This window comes from Panthera uncia, assembly GCF_023721935.1.
Source record: "Panthera uncia isolate 11264 chromosome B2 unlocalized genomic scaffold, Puncia_PCG_1.0 HiC_scaffold_24, whole genome shotgun sequence".
NCBI classification, from domain to species: Eukaryota; Metazoa; Chordata; class Mammalia; order Carnivora; family Felidae; genus Panthera; species Panthera uncia.
In genome coordinates this window covers 12,050,775-12,069,004 of record NW_026057580.1, presented here as the reverse complement: position 1 = coordinate 12,069,004, position 18,230 = coordinate 12,050,775, and the positions used below count along the sequence as shown (strand labels likewise).

The window sequence follows — 18,230 nt, the reverse complement described above, 5'->3', positions numbered from 1 at the left end:
ATCTTTGTAAATATACTATAAAAGTTGATATAGAAAAAAAGACATTGTTTTCACAGTTGTACTGTGGGGAAGTACAGTTACCCAAATGAGACAAGAACCACCTTCTGCCTGAATTGCCTTGCTTGTTCAGGCAAAAGAACGCTATAACTAAATTACTAAGTGACAGTCTTATAGGCCTGACCTTCCTAGGAATGCCTTGATCCTCTTTCCACCTTCCTTGAGTGACCCACCTCTCCTTGAAAATCAGACCTTCATCACCTTTGGGTATTTTTCTTTGTAATCTGCAGCCCAATTTTGACATGCTTTATAACCATGTGAAGCAACTCCTCTCCAATGAGTTACTCTTGACACAAATGGAGAAGTGTGCCCTCATGGAAGCCCTGGTTCTCATTAGCAACCAATTCAAGAACTACGAGCGTCAGAAGGTGTTCCTAGAGGAGCTGATGGCACCAGTGGCCAGCATCTGGCTTTCTGAAGACATGCACAGGTAGAGGAGATCCTTTGCCCCTGACCCTCACTGCACTGGAGCACCCTTCTATTTTAAGAGCTATTCCCAGGGTGGGAGTATGAGGATATCAAGGCGTGATGACCCCATTGGTGATATTTGAAGTTCAAAAGCAGTCTTTAATTCTCATTGTTGAAAATGTCACCTTCAGTACAGAGGCATAAGGAGAGAGAAGAAATTAGTAAAAGTAGGTAGTATGGTCAGGAGGCCAGAGAGTCAGAATTGCTATGGTGTCAACATTGCAGCATGAACCAATGTAGAGAAATGAGAACAGCCAATAGAGGCTGTATAGTAGGCATCGCGTAGACACTTACGTGTGCCCATGGAGCATTCTCAAGCTCACATTCTTTTTGCTAATGACATTTAGAAGTGGGAAGACAAGTAGGCGCCCAGGTGGTTCAATCAGGTCAAGCGTCCAACTCTTGATTTCAGCTCAGGGTTCCCAAGGTTCGTGAGATCAAGCCCTGCGTTGGGCTCTGTGCTGACAGCATGGATCCTGCTTGGGATTCCCTCTCTCCCTCCCCCTCTCCCTCTCCCTCCCCCTCTCCCTCCCCCTCTCCCTCCCCCTCTCCCTCCCCCTCTCTCCCCTTCTCTCTCCCCAACTTGAGCATGTGTGCACTCGCTCGCTCTCTCTCTCTCTCTCTCTCTCAAAGTAAATATTAAAAAAAAAAAGAAGTGGGAGGAGAAATTTAAACCTTCAAATGACAGCTAACAATATGATTAGGTTCCTTTCACTTTCTAACAACTGCTCTTTGGAGCTAAATAATCATAGCTTATTAGCTTTTGTGGAAGAAATTCACTTTGCTTAAAATCATGGTATAACTTGTCTTTGCCACTGCAACCTTCAGAGTGCTGTCAGATGTTGATGCTTTTATTGCCTATGTGGGAGCTGATCGCAAGAGCTGTGACCCAGGCCTGGAGGATCCCTGTGGCTTAAACCGTGCACGAGTGAGTAAACGGCTGGGAATGGGAAGCTGCATTGGCCCCAGGTGCGAATAGGGTGTTGTCATTTGTTGAGTTTCTTAAAGATGTTTGTTTTTTTTAATGTGCATGAGAAATCTGGGAGTCTCCACTTCCCTAAGCTTCTCCTTTCTTTTCTTCTTTACTCTTGAATTCTTGTGTTAGTTCCTACAGCAAAGCAGATGGTCTTTTCTTTGAACTCGTTATTTTGACTTTAAGGATCTCTAAATAGCTCTGAAGAGTGAAGTGTAATGAGGAAGTAGGTCAGAATTTGGTGGGCAGTATGAGTCCTCCCTGCCACTGCTGCCTGGGAAGTAGAGTCTTAAATGATGATCTAACTTGCAAACCTGAGAGTTTTCAGTTCTTTGCTATTCAAATAAACATTGTTCCTGGTTCCAATATGGCAGAATTCTACTTAACCTGGCAAGTAGTAGGTTGGTTGAGAGTGCCATGAGTGAGGATTAGAGCAAAAGCTGTGAGGGCCCAAGATGGAGGGTGGGTGGGGTGCAAGGTCAGCCAAAACAAGACGAAATGTTGGCAGTCTAAACACTTGGTTGTGAAGCATGTCCGGGCCACCTTCTAATTGGGATCCTACAAGAGCCTCTGGAAGGACAACCTCATGTAAAGGAAACTTCTAGAGCCTACCACTGGTCCTAAAGATGGCAATGAAAGGATCCCTCTTAGATTGACCTTAAAAGAAGGGACAGGAATTTATTTAAATAAATGGGGCTCCTTTCCTTCTCTCCGGCTTCTGTATCACGTTTGCCATAACATTGCATACGGATAATAACACTTGTGGTTTTTCTTGCTCTTTATGGGTATCTTTTGTTTTATGTTTTTCTATAGATGAGCTTTTGTGTATATAGTATTCTGGGTGTTGTGAAGCGAACTTGCTGGCCCACTGACCTAGAAGAGGCCAAAGCTGGGGGATTCGTCGTGGGTTATACACCCAGTGGCAATCCAATCTTCCGTAACCCTTGCACAGAACAGATTCTGAAACTTCTGGACAATTTGCTTGCCCTTATAAGGTGAGTTGGAATAATAGTTTTTCTGTTGTTGGTGGGTTTCTTTTACCTTAAGAATCTCAGAAGTGTAATCTCCTTACATTTCTTCAGATCATGGTGGTAGTAAATGGGGGATTAGGTCTTCTTTCTCTCTAGATTGGGGTCTCTTTTTAAAAATAATTCTAGCTCTCGCTTGCTTAAGTGTTGCTGTCCAAGTGAACACGTGGAACCTAATCCCAAAATGGCTTTTCTCATTTTGAGCCTTTCTTCTGTGTTCCTCTATTCCTTTATACTTTTTAAAAAAAAAATTTTTTTAATGTTTATTATTTTTGAGAGAGAGACAGAGTACAAGCAGGGGAGGGGCAGAGAGAGTGAGGGAGACACAGAATCTGAAGCAGGCTCCAGGCTCTGAGCTGTCAGTACAAAGCCCAGTGCACAGGGCTCGAACTCATTAACTATGAGATTATGACCTGAGCCGAAGTTGGACGCTTAACCGACTGAGCCACCCAGGTGCCCCTTTAATTTTTTTTTAATGTTTATTTATTTTTAAGAGAGAGAGAACGTGAGCAGTGGGGGAGGGGGTTCAGAGAGAGAGAGGGAAACACAGACTCTGAAACAGGCTCCAGGCTCTGAACTGTCAGCACAGAGCTGGACATGGGGCCTGAACTCCGGAACGGCGAGATCATGACCTGAGCCAAAGTCGGACGCTTAACCTACTGAGCCACCCAGGCACCCCGACTTCTTTATGCTTTATCCCTGCTTTTTACTTTAGGTTTTATTTGTCCAGATTTTTGTCACTAAACAAATTGTTGGAAGCAGGACAGTTGCTTTCTCTAGTAGTCCTTCTGGGTGGTATTCAAATGAGCTCATCTGAATTTATGAATAATGACTCTCAAATGGACCAAACATGCAGTGGCTAAACGTGGCAGAGGAAAGCATGATGCATGTTCCTCCTCAGACCAGCAGCATTAGTGTCACCTGAGAACTTGTCTGAAATACAGAATTGGGGCCCCACTCTAGTATTAAATCTGAATCTGTTTTTTAACAAGATCCCCAGGTGGTTTGTGCATACACTAAAGGTTCAGAGTCACTGTTACAAATCATAGGAGCCTAGTGTAAAGTGGAAGTAGGCCAAGCCTAGGCTTGTTGGTTACCTGAGGTATATTTGATGATTCAGGGACATTCGACAGTGAAAAGTAGGTTATAGCTAGAATTTAGTTCTTACTGGCCAAGGCAAAGTTTGATTCCTTTTTTATATTTTATAGTATTTCTGAGTTATATGTAGGTTAGAGCTCCGTTCCAGTGCTTTTGGCCTCTTACTCGGTGGGAAGAGCAGCATCTCAACTGGGCGAGCCAAATTACTCATGTCTTTGGGACGCTGCCCTAGAAGCATACTCCCTAGATCATCAGCTTAAGAATCAAAGGTCTTAATGTTGACCAAATTGGAGAGCTGGAGTATCTGAAAGAGTGGTCACTGGGGATATGTCTGTGGAAATAGGCAGTATTTTGTTCTGATTTCAAAAAGAAGAAAGATTTCAATAAAGAAGTGGGCATGCATACTGAGAATGTAGTAAAATACTTAATCAAAGAAAGTTTTTTTTCCCATATTGATGTTTTTAAAACCAAAAGGTTCTTCTGTAGCTTGGAGAAAACTGAAAGTGATGAGGCCGGGTAGCAACACACACATCAACTGGGCCTTTCTAGGCTTGTGGCTGGAGGCCATGTGGAACTTGGACTTGGAGTGGAGGCCATGTGGACTTGGAAAGATGGTTTGTTTCTGTTTTGGCGAGACCTCAATAGTATGGTTGTCCCTATACTTTTCTAAGAGTTCAGTGTTTTTGAAAAATCCCAAAGTCAATCAAAAGAGATTTTGAAAAGTGTTTACCATGGTTATGGAGCAGTTCCATTCTTTTAAGTCATGTACATCTGGAGCTATTAGAGTTTTGTCTTGTTTTTTCAGTAAATTTTATCTTGAAGTATATAAGGGCACAAACAGATATAAGAAAAGGATAGGAATTATGGGTGCATGTAGATGAATTTTCACAAAGCGGACACATCCGTGTGATCAGCATCCAGATCAACAAACAACATTAGCAAACGGTCATTAACCCATTCCTCAAGGGTAACCACTATTCTTACCTTTCAACATTTTGCCTGGTTTTCTGAGCTTTATTAGTCAGAAGCATGCATGCCTTCTTGTCCGGCTTCTCTTGCTCAGTAACATGTTTGTGAGAGTCATCCAAGTTACTGCATGTAGTTGTGGTTTGTTCATTCTCGTTGCAGGTGTGGTAGTCTGTCATGTAATTATGCTGTCACTTAGTCATTTAGCATTGACTTTTCAGTAGTTTCCAGCATTTCATTATGACAAACAGTGCAGTGGTGCTGCAGTTTGTATTCTAGTAAATGTGTTTGGTGTACACATAATTTCTGTTGGGTTGGGACGGAATCCTACATGTAGGAGTGGAGTTCTTAGTTTATAAGATATGCATATTTTTGGTTTTATAGACGTCTAGAACCAGATAGTTTTCTAAAGGGATGTACTCATTTACATTCTCTCCAGTTGTGTATTGGAGCTTTGAGTTTTAACTCCTTGTCAAATAGTCTTATAACACAAGACTGGCTCTTGAGCACTTGAAATGTGATTAATCTGAATTGAGGTAAGGTTTAAGTATAAAATACACACCAGATTTCGAAAACTTAGTACAAAGAAGGAATGTGATATATCTTGTTAATAATTTTTTGTATTGATGTTGAAATGATGGGTTTTTTGTTTTTTGTTTGTTTTTGTTTTTTTTGTTTTTTTTTTTTTTTGGTGCATTGGGTTAATTAAAATATAATTAATGTAACTTGTTTTTGCTTTTTTAAGTTTGCCTGGCTAGAAAATTTTAATTGGCTTATGTGGCTTACATCATATTTCTGTTGGACAGTGTCATTCCTAGTGGGTCAGATGGAGACCACTGAGCAGTACAAAACATTCCTGAAATTAAAGATGATCTAAATAAATGGAAAGGAATCCCATAATCATGAATTGGAAGATTTACTTTTGTTAAGATAGAAAACTACACAAAGCAAACTACAGATTCAATGCAATCCTTGTTAAAATTCCAATGGCCTTTTTTGCAGAAATAGAAAAGTTGGGATCTTCAGATTAATATGGAATTGCAAGGGGCCCCAGAAAGCTAAAACAATCTTGAAAAAGAAGAACAAAGTTAGGGGACTCAAACTTCTCAGTTTCAAACTCCTCAGTCTCAATTCACTATAAAGTTAATTCTCAAAATAATTCGGTGCTGCCATAAGACCTGTAGAATGATGACCCAATCAGAAAATGGGCAAAAGAGGGGCACCTGGGTGGCTCAGTCAGTTAAGCGTCTGACTTCGGCTCAGGTCATGATCTCACGGTTTGTGAGTTCAAGCCCTGCGTCAGTATCTGTGCTGACAGCCTGGAGCCTGCTTTGGATTCTCCCTCTCCCCCTCTCCCCCTCTCCCCCTCTCCTCCTCCTCTCCCCCTCCTCTCCCCCTCCTCTCCCTCTCCTCCTCTCCTCCTCTCCCTCCGCCCCTCCCCCGTTCATGCTCTGTCTCTCAAAAATAAAAATAAACATTAAAACGTTAAAAAAATGGGCAAAAACCAGACATTGTTCCAAAGAAGTTATCAAATGGCCAACAAGCCCATGAAAATATGCTCATCATCATTAGACATTAGGAAAATGCAAATCAAAACTATGAGCTACCATTCCACATTCAGTAGGATGGTTGTAATAAAAAGTAATAATTTTTTAATTAAAAAAATGTTTTTTTCATGTTTATTTTTGAGAGAGAATGTGAGTGGGGGAGAAGCAGAGAGAGAGGGGGGGACACAATCTGAAGCAGGCTCCAGGCTCTGAGCTGTTAGCACGAAGCCCAACGCAGGGCTCAGACCCACAAACTGTGTGATCATGACCTGAACTGAAGTTGGAGGCTTAACCAACTGAGCCACCCAGGTGCCCCAAAAAGTAATAATTTAAAAAAAAAACAAAATTCTACGTGTTGACAAGGATGAGGAGAAACCCTTGTTCATTGCCTATGGGAACATAAAATGGTTCAACTACTATGGAAAATACTTTGGCAACTTTTCAGAAAATTAAATATAGAATTACACGACTTAGCATTTCCACTCACATGTATGTACCCAAAAGAATTGCCAGTAAGTACACAAACGAACACTTGTTGACGCAGACAAATACTTGCTGACAATTGTTCTTCCAGCACTGTATCACGGTAGCCATTTGGTGGAAACAACTCAAATGTCCTTCCGTGGTTGAATGGATGAACAAAACATTGTACGTGCACATAATGGGATTTTGTTCAGCCATAAGAAGGAATGAAGTACTGTTAGCATTTTATAATGTAGCTGAATCTTGAAAACATTATGCTAAGTGAAAGAAGCCAGACACAGAAGACCGCTATTGTGTAATTCCCTTTGTGTGAAATAATCTAGAATAGGTAAATCTATAGAAACAGTAAATTGGTGGTTGCCAGAAGTTGCGGGAAGGGAGAAATGGAGATAACCTGCTACTACTTAACTGTTCCTACATTTTTAGTGCAAGTGTGCAGGGGAAGGCAGAGGGAGAAAGAATCCCAAGCAGGCTTCACACTGACAGCACTGAGCCTGATGTAGGGCTCCATCTCACAAACCGTGAGATCATAACCTGAGCCAAGATCAAGAGTAGGATGCTTAACCAACTGAGCCACCCAGGCCCCCTGTAACTATTCTACTTAATGGTTATGGGGGAAGAATGTGATCTGTCCTTGGCCCCTACAGTTCCTTGGCCCCTATAGTTCCCTGGTGTGAAACCTTTAAAAGTTGAGCTGGTGATTGCACAACATTGTGAATGTCATAAATACCACTGAATTGTATACATTTGAAAATGATTAATTTTCAGGGCGCCTGGCTGGCTCCTTTGGTGGAGCATGTGATTCCTGATCTTGAGGTTGTGAGTTCAAGCTCCACATTGGGTGTAGAGATTACTTAAAAATAAAATCTTTAAAAGGAAAAATGTAGTCTTTTGTGTTACTCTTCATTCCAGGAAATGAGCACAAACTTGGGGCACAACTGCATTTAGCAGCAATTCCAACAATTGGCTATTAGTGTATCCATGCCCATGGCTTAGTGACTCTAGGCCACAGCCAGGCTCAGAAAGCTCAGATAAATTAAAGAATGACCACAAGGCCACAACTTAGGATGCAGTTTCTTCTACCCCTGCCTTGGTACAGGAGGAGGGCTATGAGACTAGTGTGTAATATATGCGTATCAGCCCCCACCTTGTTTCTAAGTGTGCCATCCTCTTACCTTTGCTCATGCTGTTCCCCCTCACCTTTCCTCTTCTTTGCCTCAAATGCCTATTAAGTCATCAGGCTTTAACTCCAATGTTACCTGACCCTTCATTCTCTCCATGAGAGTTAACTGCTCCTTTCTAATGCTCCTGAAGCCTTTTTAATGTGGCTGTCAAAGATTTGCCTGCTCCGTGAATGATTTCTTAAACAAGATGCAAGAAAAACCACGGTAAAGGTCAGTACGTTTGTGTTAAAACAAAAGCCCAGGAGGGGGCGCCTGGGTGGCTCAGTTGGTTAAACCTCCAGTTCTTGATTTCAGCTCAGGTCAATGATCTCACGGTTTCGTGAGTTCAAGCCCTGTGTCGGACTCTGCACTGGCAGCACGGAGCCTGCTTGGGATTCTCTCTCCCTCTTTCTGCCCCTCCCCCACTCGTGTTCTCACTTTCTCTCTCTCAAAATAAATAAATCAACAACAGCAACAAAAAAACTAAAGCCCAGGAAGATGACAGAGTAGGAAGCACCAGGAATCTGTCACCCCATCTAGAGAACAGTTGTATTGGCAGAATCTGTGTTGATTTTGGAACTCTGGAATCTTGAAGGCTTGCACCTTCCAGGGGAAGATTTGAACAGTAAATTGTGGTAATTTCAATCAATATCAGCTCCTAGCACAGTAGCAGCTACCCAGACCCCAGCCCTTTGACAGGCAGCTGGTGTTTCTGGAACAGTTTGTACACAGCTTGCAGAGCCAGGGTGAGCAAAATGGATCTAGCTCCCTAAATATTAGAGATCTGTGCTCTGATCACTGATTGCTACTTCTGATCACAGAGGTGCAGATACAGAAGTTGGCAGTGGTTATTGTACCTTTTCCCATTGTTGTAAGCCTCTTCCCTTCCTACTGAAGTAACATTGAGGAGATTTAAAGGGCCAGTCCCTCCCCCCCTTCGTTTTTTGCCTTTCCTTTTTGTGAGCCACACTTTAAAGATTAGGGCATTCTAAACTGCATATATGGGGAAAATTAAAAAGTGGTCATGCATGACCAGGGAAAGGCTCAGAAAAGACCTGAAAAACCATTAAGTTAATACCTCAGTGGATCTTTGGCACAGAGATAGCCTACAACAATCAAACAACAGGATGGGGAAGGAGAAGAATATGATTTTCAGAATTAACCACAACATTAGACCCAAATGTCTGGTGTTCAGCCAAAAATCAGAAGGCATGCAAAGAAACAGGAAAATATGACCCATTCAGGGGAGAAAATAAATTAACAGAATCCGTCTCTGAAGAAGATCTAATGGGAGATCTACTGGACAAAGACTTTAAAACAGCTGTCTTGGGGCGCCTGGGTGGCTTGGTCGGTTGAGTGTCCGACTTCGGCTCAGGTCATGATCTCATAGTTCATGGGTTCGAGCCCCACGTTGGGCTCTTTGCTGACAGCTCAGAGCCTGGTGCCTGCTTCAGATTCTGCATCTCCTTCCCCCTTCCCCATTTATGCTCTCTCTCTCTCTCTCTTTCAAAAATAAATAAAGATTAAAAAAAAATTTAATTAAGAAAATAAAACAGCTGTCTTAAAGATGCTCAAAGAATTAGAGAAAGATGTGGAGAAAGAAATAATGTGTGAACAAAATGGTAACATCAATAAAGAAACAAAACCTAAAAGGAAGCAAAAAAATGCTAGAGCTGAGAAGTACAGTAACTGAAATGAAAAATTCACTAGAGAGATTCAAAGGCGGATTTCAACAGCAGAGTGCAGGGCTGCCTGGCTGGCTCAGTCAGAGGAGCATGTGACTATTGACCTCAGGGTCATGAGTTCAAGTCCCATATTGGGTGTAGAGATTACTAAAATAATTTTTTTAAAGAAGTGCAGATAGGACAATGGAAATTAATGAGGCTGAAAATGAAAAAAAAAGATTAAGGGAAAAGGAACAACCTAAAGAACCTGTGGTCACTCAAAGTAATATGAATCGTGGGAGTACAGCGTTGGTGGGTATATAAAATGGTACAGCTGCTGCAGAAAAGAGTTGAACAGTTCCTCAAAAAAAAAGAAAAAAAAATGCTATATGATCCAACAATTCCATTTGTGAGTTTTCAAAAGAATTGAAAGCAGGGTCTCAAAGAGGTATTTATATACTCAAATTCATAGCAGGACTATTCACTCTAGCTAAAACGTGGAAGCAGGAGTGCCCCGGCTGGCTCAGTCAGTAGAGCATGTGACTCTTGATATCGGGGTTGTAAGTTCGAGCCCCACATTGGGTGTAGAGATTACTTAAAAATAAAATCTTTTTTAAAAAATGTGGAAGCAACCCAAGTGTCCATCAGAGGATGAATGTGATAGATTAGGTGCCATAGAGTATCATTCAGCTTTTAAACGGAAGGAAATTCTTCAATATGCTACAACATTAATGAACCTTGAGGACATTGTGCTAAGTGAAATAAACCAGTCACAAAAGGACAGATCCTATATGGTTCCAGTTATACAAGATGCTTAGTATGGTCAGAATCATAAAGACAGTATAGTGGTTGCCAGGAGCTGGGGGAGAGAGGAATGGGGAGATATTGTTTAGTAGGTACAGAGTTTCAGTTTTATAAGCCAAAAATGGGGGGAGGGGGGTGGTGAAGGTTGCACAACAGTATGAGTGTATGTAGCACCACTGAACTGTATGCTTAAAAATGATAAATTTGGGGGTGCCTGACTGACTCAGTTGGTAGAGCATGCAACTCTTAATCTCACGGTTCTAAATTCAAGCCCCACGTTGAGTGTAGAGATTACTTAAAAATAAAAATGTTTTTTAAAAATGCTCAATTTTATATGTATTTTACCAAAATGGGAAAAACGGGGGGCATAAAGCCTACTGGAAATATCAATGTAAGCAAATCAGCCACAGACCGGGAGAAGGTATCTGCAACCCATGAGTTGCAAAGCACCAGTATCCAGTGATTCTACCTGTCTGTGTCCACCATAGAGACATAACAGACTCTCGCACACGTACCCAAGGATACCTCTGCAGAAAAGCTCATTGCTAGAAATGGAGACAAACTTACTAGCTCTCAGGGGAGACATACTGGAATTAATTGGTATTCTAAAAGTTTAAATGATTGTACTGAGTGTAAATGATTAGATGTACAATGTTGAGGGTACCTGGCTGGCTCAGAAGAGCATGCGACTCTTGATCTCAGGGTCATGAGTTTGAGCCCCATGTTGGGTGCAGAGGTTACTTAAATAAAACTGGAAAAGAAAACAGTGCTGAGCATTTTTTTAACTTAAATAAGCATGGTCTAAAATGATCTGGTCGGTGTGCTGCTTAAATATTTAATCCTGATGGTGTCTCTTATGTAATTTTCTCTCTGTTTGAAATGTTTTTATAATTAACTTTTAGAAGAAAAATAAGTAGATATGCTCTCCGGCTGTAGATGGTTCAGTGGTGCCGTTGGTTATGGGCAAGAGGGCTGACATCTGTGGATGGCAGGTAGCTCGGGCCTATGGTCATTGCTCCCTAGCCATGCACAGCCAGTGAGTGCTCCGGTGAGTCATTTTGGTCTCATGTTGGGAACTGTGACTCTTCTTTGAGGAGGCAGAAACAACTATCAGAGCATTCTAGGGTCCATGCTCTTAGAGTGAGACCCAAATATCTGAAAAGTAGGGGCATTTTATTACCTTCTCTGTGTTCCTGCCTATAAAAACACAGTGCCTCTGACATTTCATCCTATGTCACCTGCAGTCTGCAAATTGGGAGTGTTTAGGCAATTGTCTCAGGATTAAAAGAATTTCCCTTTCTGGCTTTAGACTGTGATGCCATCCAGCTGTCTGTAGGATTTGCTTCTCGTCTTGATTGCTTCTAGGTGTTGAATACTATACAACCAAATACTCTATTCCTGTTTCCAGGGAAACATTTAAATGTTTATACCCTAGGGGCGCCTGGGTGGCGCAGTCGGTTAAGCGTCCGGCTTCAGCCAGGTCACGATCTCGCGGTCCGTGAGTTCGAGCCCCGCGTCAGGCTCTGGGCTGATGGCTCGGAGCCTGGAGCCTGTTTCTGATTCTGTGTCTCCCTCTCTCTCTGACCCTCCCCCGTTCATGCTCTGTCTCTCTCTGTCCCAAAAATAAATAAAAAACGTTGAAAAAAAAAAATTTATAAAAAATAAATGTTTATACCCTATTTTCTTTTCCCTGCAGGGAGCAGTGTTGACAGGGAGATCTTGTCTATGTAAAGTATTTCACCTGAATTACAAGGTGAAACCCATTCTTTCCTTCTGCAGCAGACTAGGAAAAGTTCACATAGTATCCTTGTTTCTTGCAGAACTCACAATACTTTATATGCACCAGAAATGCTAGCCAAGATGGCAGAGCCTTTCACAAAGGCTCTGGATATGCTTGAAGCGGAAAAATCTGCTATTTTGGGTAAGAAATCTAACTTTTTTTTTCTTGTCTTGAAGTTTGCCTTATCTCTCACGGACTCCTCAGGCAGCTTCAGTGTGCTGTGTGTCATCACCTCCTTCTCACCTAGCACTACTTGACTGTTTTTGTCATGGAGTTCCTACAGGGTCTCTAGGAACAAGTGCGTTTACTTCATTATCTTAGGGTATAGAGGTCTTTGGAGGCTGTTTCTCCCCTGTGTTAACCCTGTGTAGTGGCATGTGTCAGAGCCTTTAGATTATAAATAAACCACGGTTTTCTGCCATGAAGGATATTAGCATACTTTCCTGCTTTCATATGTGAAGAAAAAAGGCGTTAAAATGGTTAAGTTCAAATTGCTTTAATTAGCAAAATATTATGTGTTACCAAAAATTTCAAAGGAATAGATCCTAAACCATGTTTCCCATTTGTTACCTTGATTCGAATGTTGCTTTAACTCATTCTTCCCATTAGCAGATAACTGTGCAATCATGTGACATGTGCTGTAAAGGAAAGTGGCCATGTGTTTATTGGGAGACCTCACCCAGTGTTGGAGAGGAATCAGAAGACTACCTCCTAGTGGAGACTTGAAGGAGGAGTAGGAAAGATCTCATCAGGCTGGGGGGCAAGAGAAGATGTTGAGCATTGTGGGCAAGCAGAATGGCAGGTAGAAGATCCTGAGGCATGTAGGAAAGAGCTTGGTATGTCTAGGGAATAGAGAATGGTGACTCATGTGGCTGGAATAGAGAGCAAGGCAGTGGTTAGAAGTTAGAGCCAGAGACATCCAGAGTTGTCTAAATAAACCGTGTGCCCATTTCTAAAGCTTCATGCTGGCTCACCATCACAGTCCCCACGGTATCTCTTCATTCCCAGCCATAACCTCTGCCTGGGCCTAGTTGTGATTAAGCAGTGAGCATTCCCCAGCTGTGACATTCATGAAAGGAAGGGTGTTAGTTTGCCTTTCCGGAACTTGTGTCTGCCTCGGCCTACATGGTCCTGGACCATTTCCTGTAGCACCACTGCATTAAGGTCCACATTACAGGGGGAAAAAAGAAGAAGAACTTCCAAGAAATATCTTGCAATCAATTTAAAAAGTAGCTGTCGCTTTACCACCCATTACCCTCGCCTCCATTCAGCCATTCAAACTAAGCCAGGAATTCCTGTTGTAGAAATAGATGGTGACCCAAAACATACTAGAATGGACAAACAGTTCCCCTCTAGCAGCTTCCAGCCATGAGCAAGACTTGAAATATAAAACTGTCTCTGATGGGATGTATAGATCTTTTGGATCTTATAGAACTCTTAAATTATACTATGATTAGTTTTCATTTTGGGTTTCATTAGTTTCATGATCAGATCATTTTGATCTGCTATATATCTTGGGCTTTTGCTTAAAATGTTGCTTGAAAAAGAGGTTCCACAACTGAAAAAGGGAAGAGGGCATTCCCAGTGCTTTTGGAGAGATCATTTTGAGCTGTCATTGTGTGTTTTGGTATAAGTCCCATCTGGAGAAACCCCCCAGCAAAAGTTGGAGTGCCCAGGTCTAGTCTGAAGTCCTGCATACTTAAATAGTTTCCACCTTTCCCCACCAAAACAGTGTTGTAACAGTCACTTTGAGGGAAGCTCTTAGCACCTCCAGCTGGTAGAAGACTCGGCCAGCTGTTTTGCGTTTACAGCACTTCTCACCCCCACTTCCAAACCATATCTGCCTGCTGTAGGGTGTTGGCAGGTAAGACCCTTGGCAGCAGAACAGCATGTTCCTGACCCATCTTTCTCCATAGGATTACCTCAGCCCCTCTTGGAACTGAATGACTCTCCTGTCTACAAAACGGTCTTGGAAAGAATGCAGCGTTTCTTCTGCACCCTCTATGAAAACTGGTAAGGAACTGACGCTATCTCCCCATATTTTCTTTTTATTTCTTTTTATTTCTTTTTAAAATTTTTAATGTTTATTTTTGAGAGAGAGAGACAGACAGAGTGTGAGAGGGGGAGGGGCAGAGAGAGAAGGTGACAAGAATCCAAAGCAGGCTCTAGGCTCCGAGCTGTCAGCACAGAGCCCGATGCGGGGCCCAAATTCACAAACAAGTGAGATCATTACCTGAGCCGAAGTTGGACACTTAACCAACCGAGCCACCCAGGCGCCCCTCCATATTTTCTGTTTAGACATGCATAGTAAAGGAATGTCATGGATAGGACTTTCGATGTAGAATTCTAGTGTACAGGTAAGATGAAGCAAGAATTTGACAGGAGACCAGTGATTGTAGTGCCACACCAAAATGAACTGGCTGGCTTTCATGTGTATGCTTTTTTATAATTGTCATAGTGCCTCAGTCCTAGCCATGACTTGAGTGAGATTTTATGCCTAACTTGTCTGCTTCCAGTGCCTAAAATGATGAGACCACAGTATAAGATACAGTGAGTGGTGATGCATTTTCTCAGAGCCCTCACTACTCATAGCTGCTTTTTTTTGTGAGAGCATGAGCAGGGGAGGGACAGAGAGAGGGAGAGAACCCCAAGGAGGTTCCACACTATAAGTGCAGAGCCCAGCTCAGGGCTCGATCTCAAAAACGGTGAGATCATGACCTGAGCTGAAATCAAGACTCGGACACTTGACTGACTGTGCCACCCAGGCTGCCTCTGGAGGCAGCTAGCCGGACTTTGTCTTTGGGTCCTGGTTGTAGGATGGGGAGGTAACTTGCCCTCCTGTAGCACACCACACTCCAGGCATTGTCCTTAGTCACCCACCGCTCCAATCAGCCAAGCTAACAAAAAGAGAATCTTCATTGACAATCCATATTGCTTATGAAGTAATGATTGCTATTGTTGCTCTTGGGTGCCAACATCTGTCTTTAAAAAGATGCTACATCGGGGCACCTGGCTGGCTCAGTCAGTTGAGCATCCAACTCTTGGTTTCAGTTCAGGTCATCATCTCATGGTTCATGGGATCGAGCCCCATGTCAGGCTCTGCACTGACAGCACAGAGCCTGCTTGGGATTTTCTTTCTCTTTCTCTTTCTCTTTCTCTTTCTCTTTCTCTTTCTCTTTCTCTCTTTCTCTTTCTCTCTTTCTCTCCCTCCCTCCCTCCCTCCCTCCCTCCCTCCGTCCTTCCCCCTGCCCCTCCCCCACTCACACATGCTCTCGTGCTCTCTCTCAAAATAAATAAACATCTATCAAGTGTCTAAGCTTAAAGGTGGGTGAGGGGTGTGTTACTGATTAAGCTTAAGTTCTCTTAAGGAGTAAATGCAGTTTCTTTTCTAGCTGAGAAGTGTAGACTAGAAATTCCTGGGGCATTCAGAACTAATAATAACAAATGTGGGATGTAAATGCTGTGGTTTTTCCCTTACAGTTTCCATATCCTAGGGAAGGCAGGTCCTTCCATGCAGCAGGACTTTTACACCGTGGAGCACCTTGCTACTCAGCTCCTCAGCTCGGCCTTTGTCAACTTGAACAATATTCCCGACTACCGACTCAGACCCATGCTTCATATCCTTTCCAAAGTCCCTAGATAACCCAGAGGGCCAGAAGATTGAAGACAGGAACAGCTGTCAGACACCGGAGGAGGCAGAGCTGAGCAGTGTGGAATAGATGGAATCCTTTATCTATGTGTGTGATAACCCCATTAAACAGAAAAAAAGATTCATATAAATGGCAGGAAAAATATGAAGGCAGTCCAGGGGTCTTGAAAGTGTTCTCCTGAGGGGTAGATCTTGCCCATCCCACTTCTTGGAAATGTGAAAGATAAAAGCTTTTATCTCTTTTCTGTATCCTGTCAGGTGCCTCCTCATACTTCATTCTCATTTGGACTCTTTTCTGTTTTCGAGAGTATCTCTCTTCCCAGAAGTTACAAGGAGAATGGTAAAAGAGAGTTTATTATGAAGGTGTCCCTCTTCTTTTTTCCTTCCAGGCAAATAAGTGCCCATAATGGGCAGCCTGGGATTTCTGGAAAAGAGCTTGAAGAGTTTTGCCTGTTAAGACAGAATGTCCATGGCATCTTGCAGGTCCTTTGGGGGTTGACTCTGCCCGAGGGCATAGCCTGCTGCCTGGCAGGTTTCCAGCCTGGCAGGTGAGGGGATGCCTTGGAATGGGAGGGGTATGTGCTCATGTTCTAAAACTTCTTAACCTGCCGCGGCATGGGTCTTTGTGAAGCCTCTGGTGCTCTTCTGTCCCCCAGAGCACTATGAAGCCCTGGTGTCTCCAATCCTTGGACCTCTTTTCACCTACCTCCACATGGTAAGAGATCGGTCAGAAAGGATAGCAAAGAGCCCTCTTGGGCAGGTTGGCCTCTCATGAGTCTTGCAAGTCAGGAGTTCCTGAAAGTATTTCCTGGCTCTGTCCAGATAGCCACACAGCTGTCCCACTCCAGCAGACTTTTCCTTGCTGCAGTGGATTGAGCACCCCCGAGAACTAAACTGGTTTGGTTGCCCTTGAAGACCTGCAGACTCCACTTCTGCTCCTGACCTCCTATTAACTGAGGAGAGGTGGTCAGGGGAGTGCTTCCCCTGGGTCTGTTTCCCTGATGGTGGAATTAAGCAGGAGGACCAGCTGGGTGGAGAACAGATGTGTCCAGAGAGACCTGGGAATTCTATAGTATTGTTGATCCTTTTGAAGCAAAGAAGTGTTTCGTACACTGTCCTCATCACTTTGTTTACCTTATGGGGTCTCCCAGGGCTCTGTCATTGAGATCTAGGATCATCCTTGGCTAATTCTAATCATGAAGTGGACTTAGATATTGTGTGTTCCAACCTCCTCACCACTACTGCCATTTATTTCCCTTTTGTTTTCCCAGAGGCTTTCCCAAAAATGGCACGTCATCAACCAGAGGAGCCTGCTGTGGTAAGGAACATCTCTCCTCCTGTGGAAGTACTGGCAGCCAGCTTTGGGGTGGGAGATGAGAGACGGTGGGAAGGGGAAGTTCTGCCATTCAAGGCTAGAAAGCACTAGGTTATGGTCATCCTCAGCCTGGATGGTAGATGGCTTGTCTGTGACCATTAGGCATACTCAGGTCAAGTCTTCATAGGGGGCATCCTCAGCTGCCTTAGGAGGATACTGAGACATCCTTATCCACTTTGGATTTTGATCCAGGACCTCTATCCAACTGGATATTGTCAAATAATAACGTCTTCCTCAGTGGATCATTGCTGTCCGTTCCCAACATTTGTGTGAAATGTAGACCAAAGGGAGCCAGGAGAAGGAAATGAGCACAGAGGGTCTGGTTAAGGTCACTGTTTTCCTTGACCTTCCCTTTTGCACTCCCATGGAACTTGGCCCCCTGCTTTTCTGCAGTGGAGAAGATGAGACCGCAGATGAAAACCCAGAGTCTCAAGAGATGTTAGAGGAACAACTGGTGAGGATGTTAACCCGAGAAGTCATGGACCTAATCAGTAAGTGGCATGTGGGAATTAGGGGTAGTAGAGAAGACTTTTTCTAGAAGAAGAACTGGTCACTCACCCACCTCCCTTAAGGCATGTTTACAGCAATACTGACAGATTAATTAAGAAATAATTAACTAGATAGAAACCAGGTAGTCAAATCAACTTAAGGACATCCTACGAATTGCAAAGCAAGAGGAATTTCGATCAATGGTAGTTGTAACTTCCTAGTTTTGTCAGAATATGGAGAATTCTTAATTCTTAGACGACATGAAGACGCCCAATTTTCTTTGTTGGTCATTTCATTTGTTTGGGATCCAAAATAGACCAAGGATGTATCAGGCTTCCTCTTTTGGTTACTTACTCTCCGAGAATCCTATAATTTCTCTCTAGTTAGCTGAACTTAAAGAGGGACCAGAGCAGTCTGGTCAAACACCTCTGTTTCTCCTGGTAAAAGTGATTTTGTGCCTGGACAGTGTCCCACTTTCCCCCATCTTCACCTGCCTGAAGACCGTTTGGAATTCATTGGCCTGAGGTGGCTATTGTTCAGTCCAGTAACCCCACTTTCTTGCTTTAGCGGTATGCTGTGTTTCAAAGAAAGGTGCTGACCATGGTACTGCTCCCCCTACAGATGGAGATGGTAAGTGAGCTTGTTGTTTGGCCCTCAGAGGTCTGCCCTTAGACTCCTAAATATTG

General features: G+C 43.1%; 1 protein-coding gene across 1 annotated transcript in view; it reads left to right on the top strand.

Moving 5' to 3' along the window:
- Window positions 1-18,230, top strand: part of XPO5 (exportin 5) — a 48,898-nt gene that overhangs the window by 26,268 nt on the left and 4,400 nt on the right. Inside the window, exons 18-27 of the mRNA XM_049653746.1 lie at window positions 288-487; window positions 1,354-1,453; window positions 2,312-2,493; window positions 12,072-12,172; window positions 13,948-14,044; window positions 15,512-15,662; window positions 16,312-16,395; window positions 16,952-16,998; window positions 17,449-17,546; window positions 18,112-18,174. Coding sequence (XP_049509703.1) covers window positions 288-487; window positions 1,354-1,453; window positions 2,312-2,493; window positions 12,072-12,172; window positions 13,948-14,044; window positions 15,512-15,662; window positions 16,312-16,395; window positions 16,952-16,998; window positions 17,449-17,546; window positions 18,112-18,174 — 1,123 coding nt within the window. The remainder of the gene's footprint in view (window positions 1-287; window positions 488-1,353; window positions 1,454-2,311; window positions 2,494-12,071; window positions 12,173-13,947; window positions 14,045-15,511; window positions 15,663-16,311; window positions 16,396-16,951; window positions 16,999-17,448; window positions 17,547-18,111; window positions 18,175-18,230) is intronic.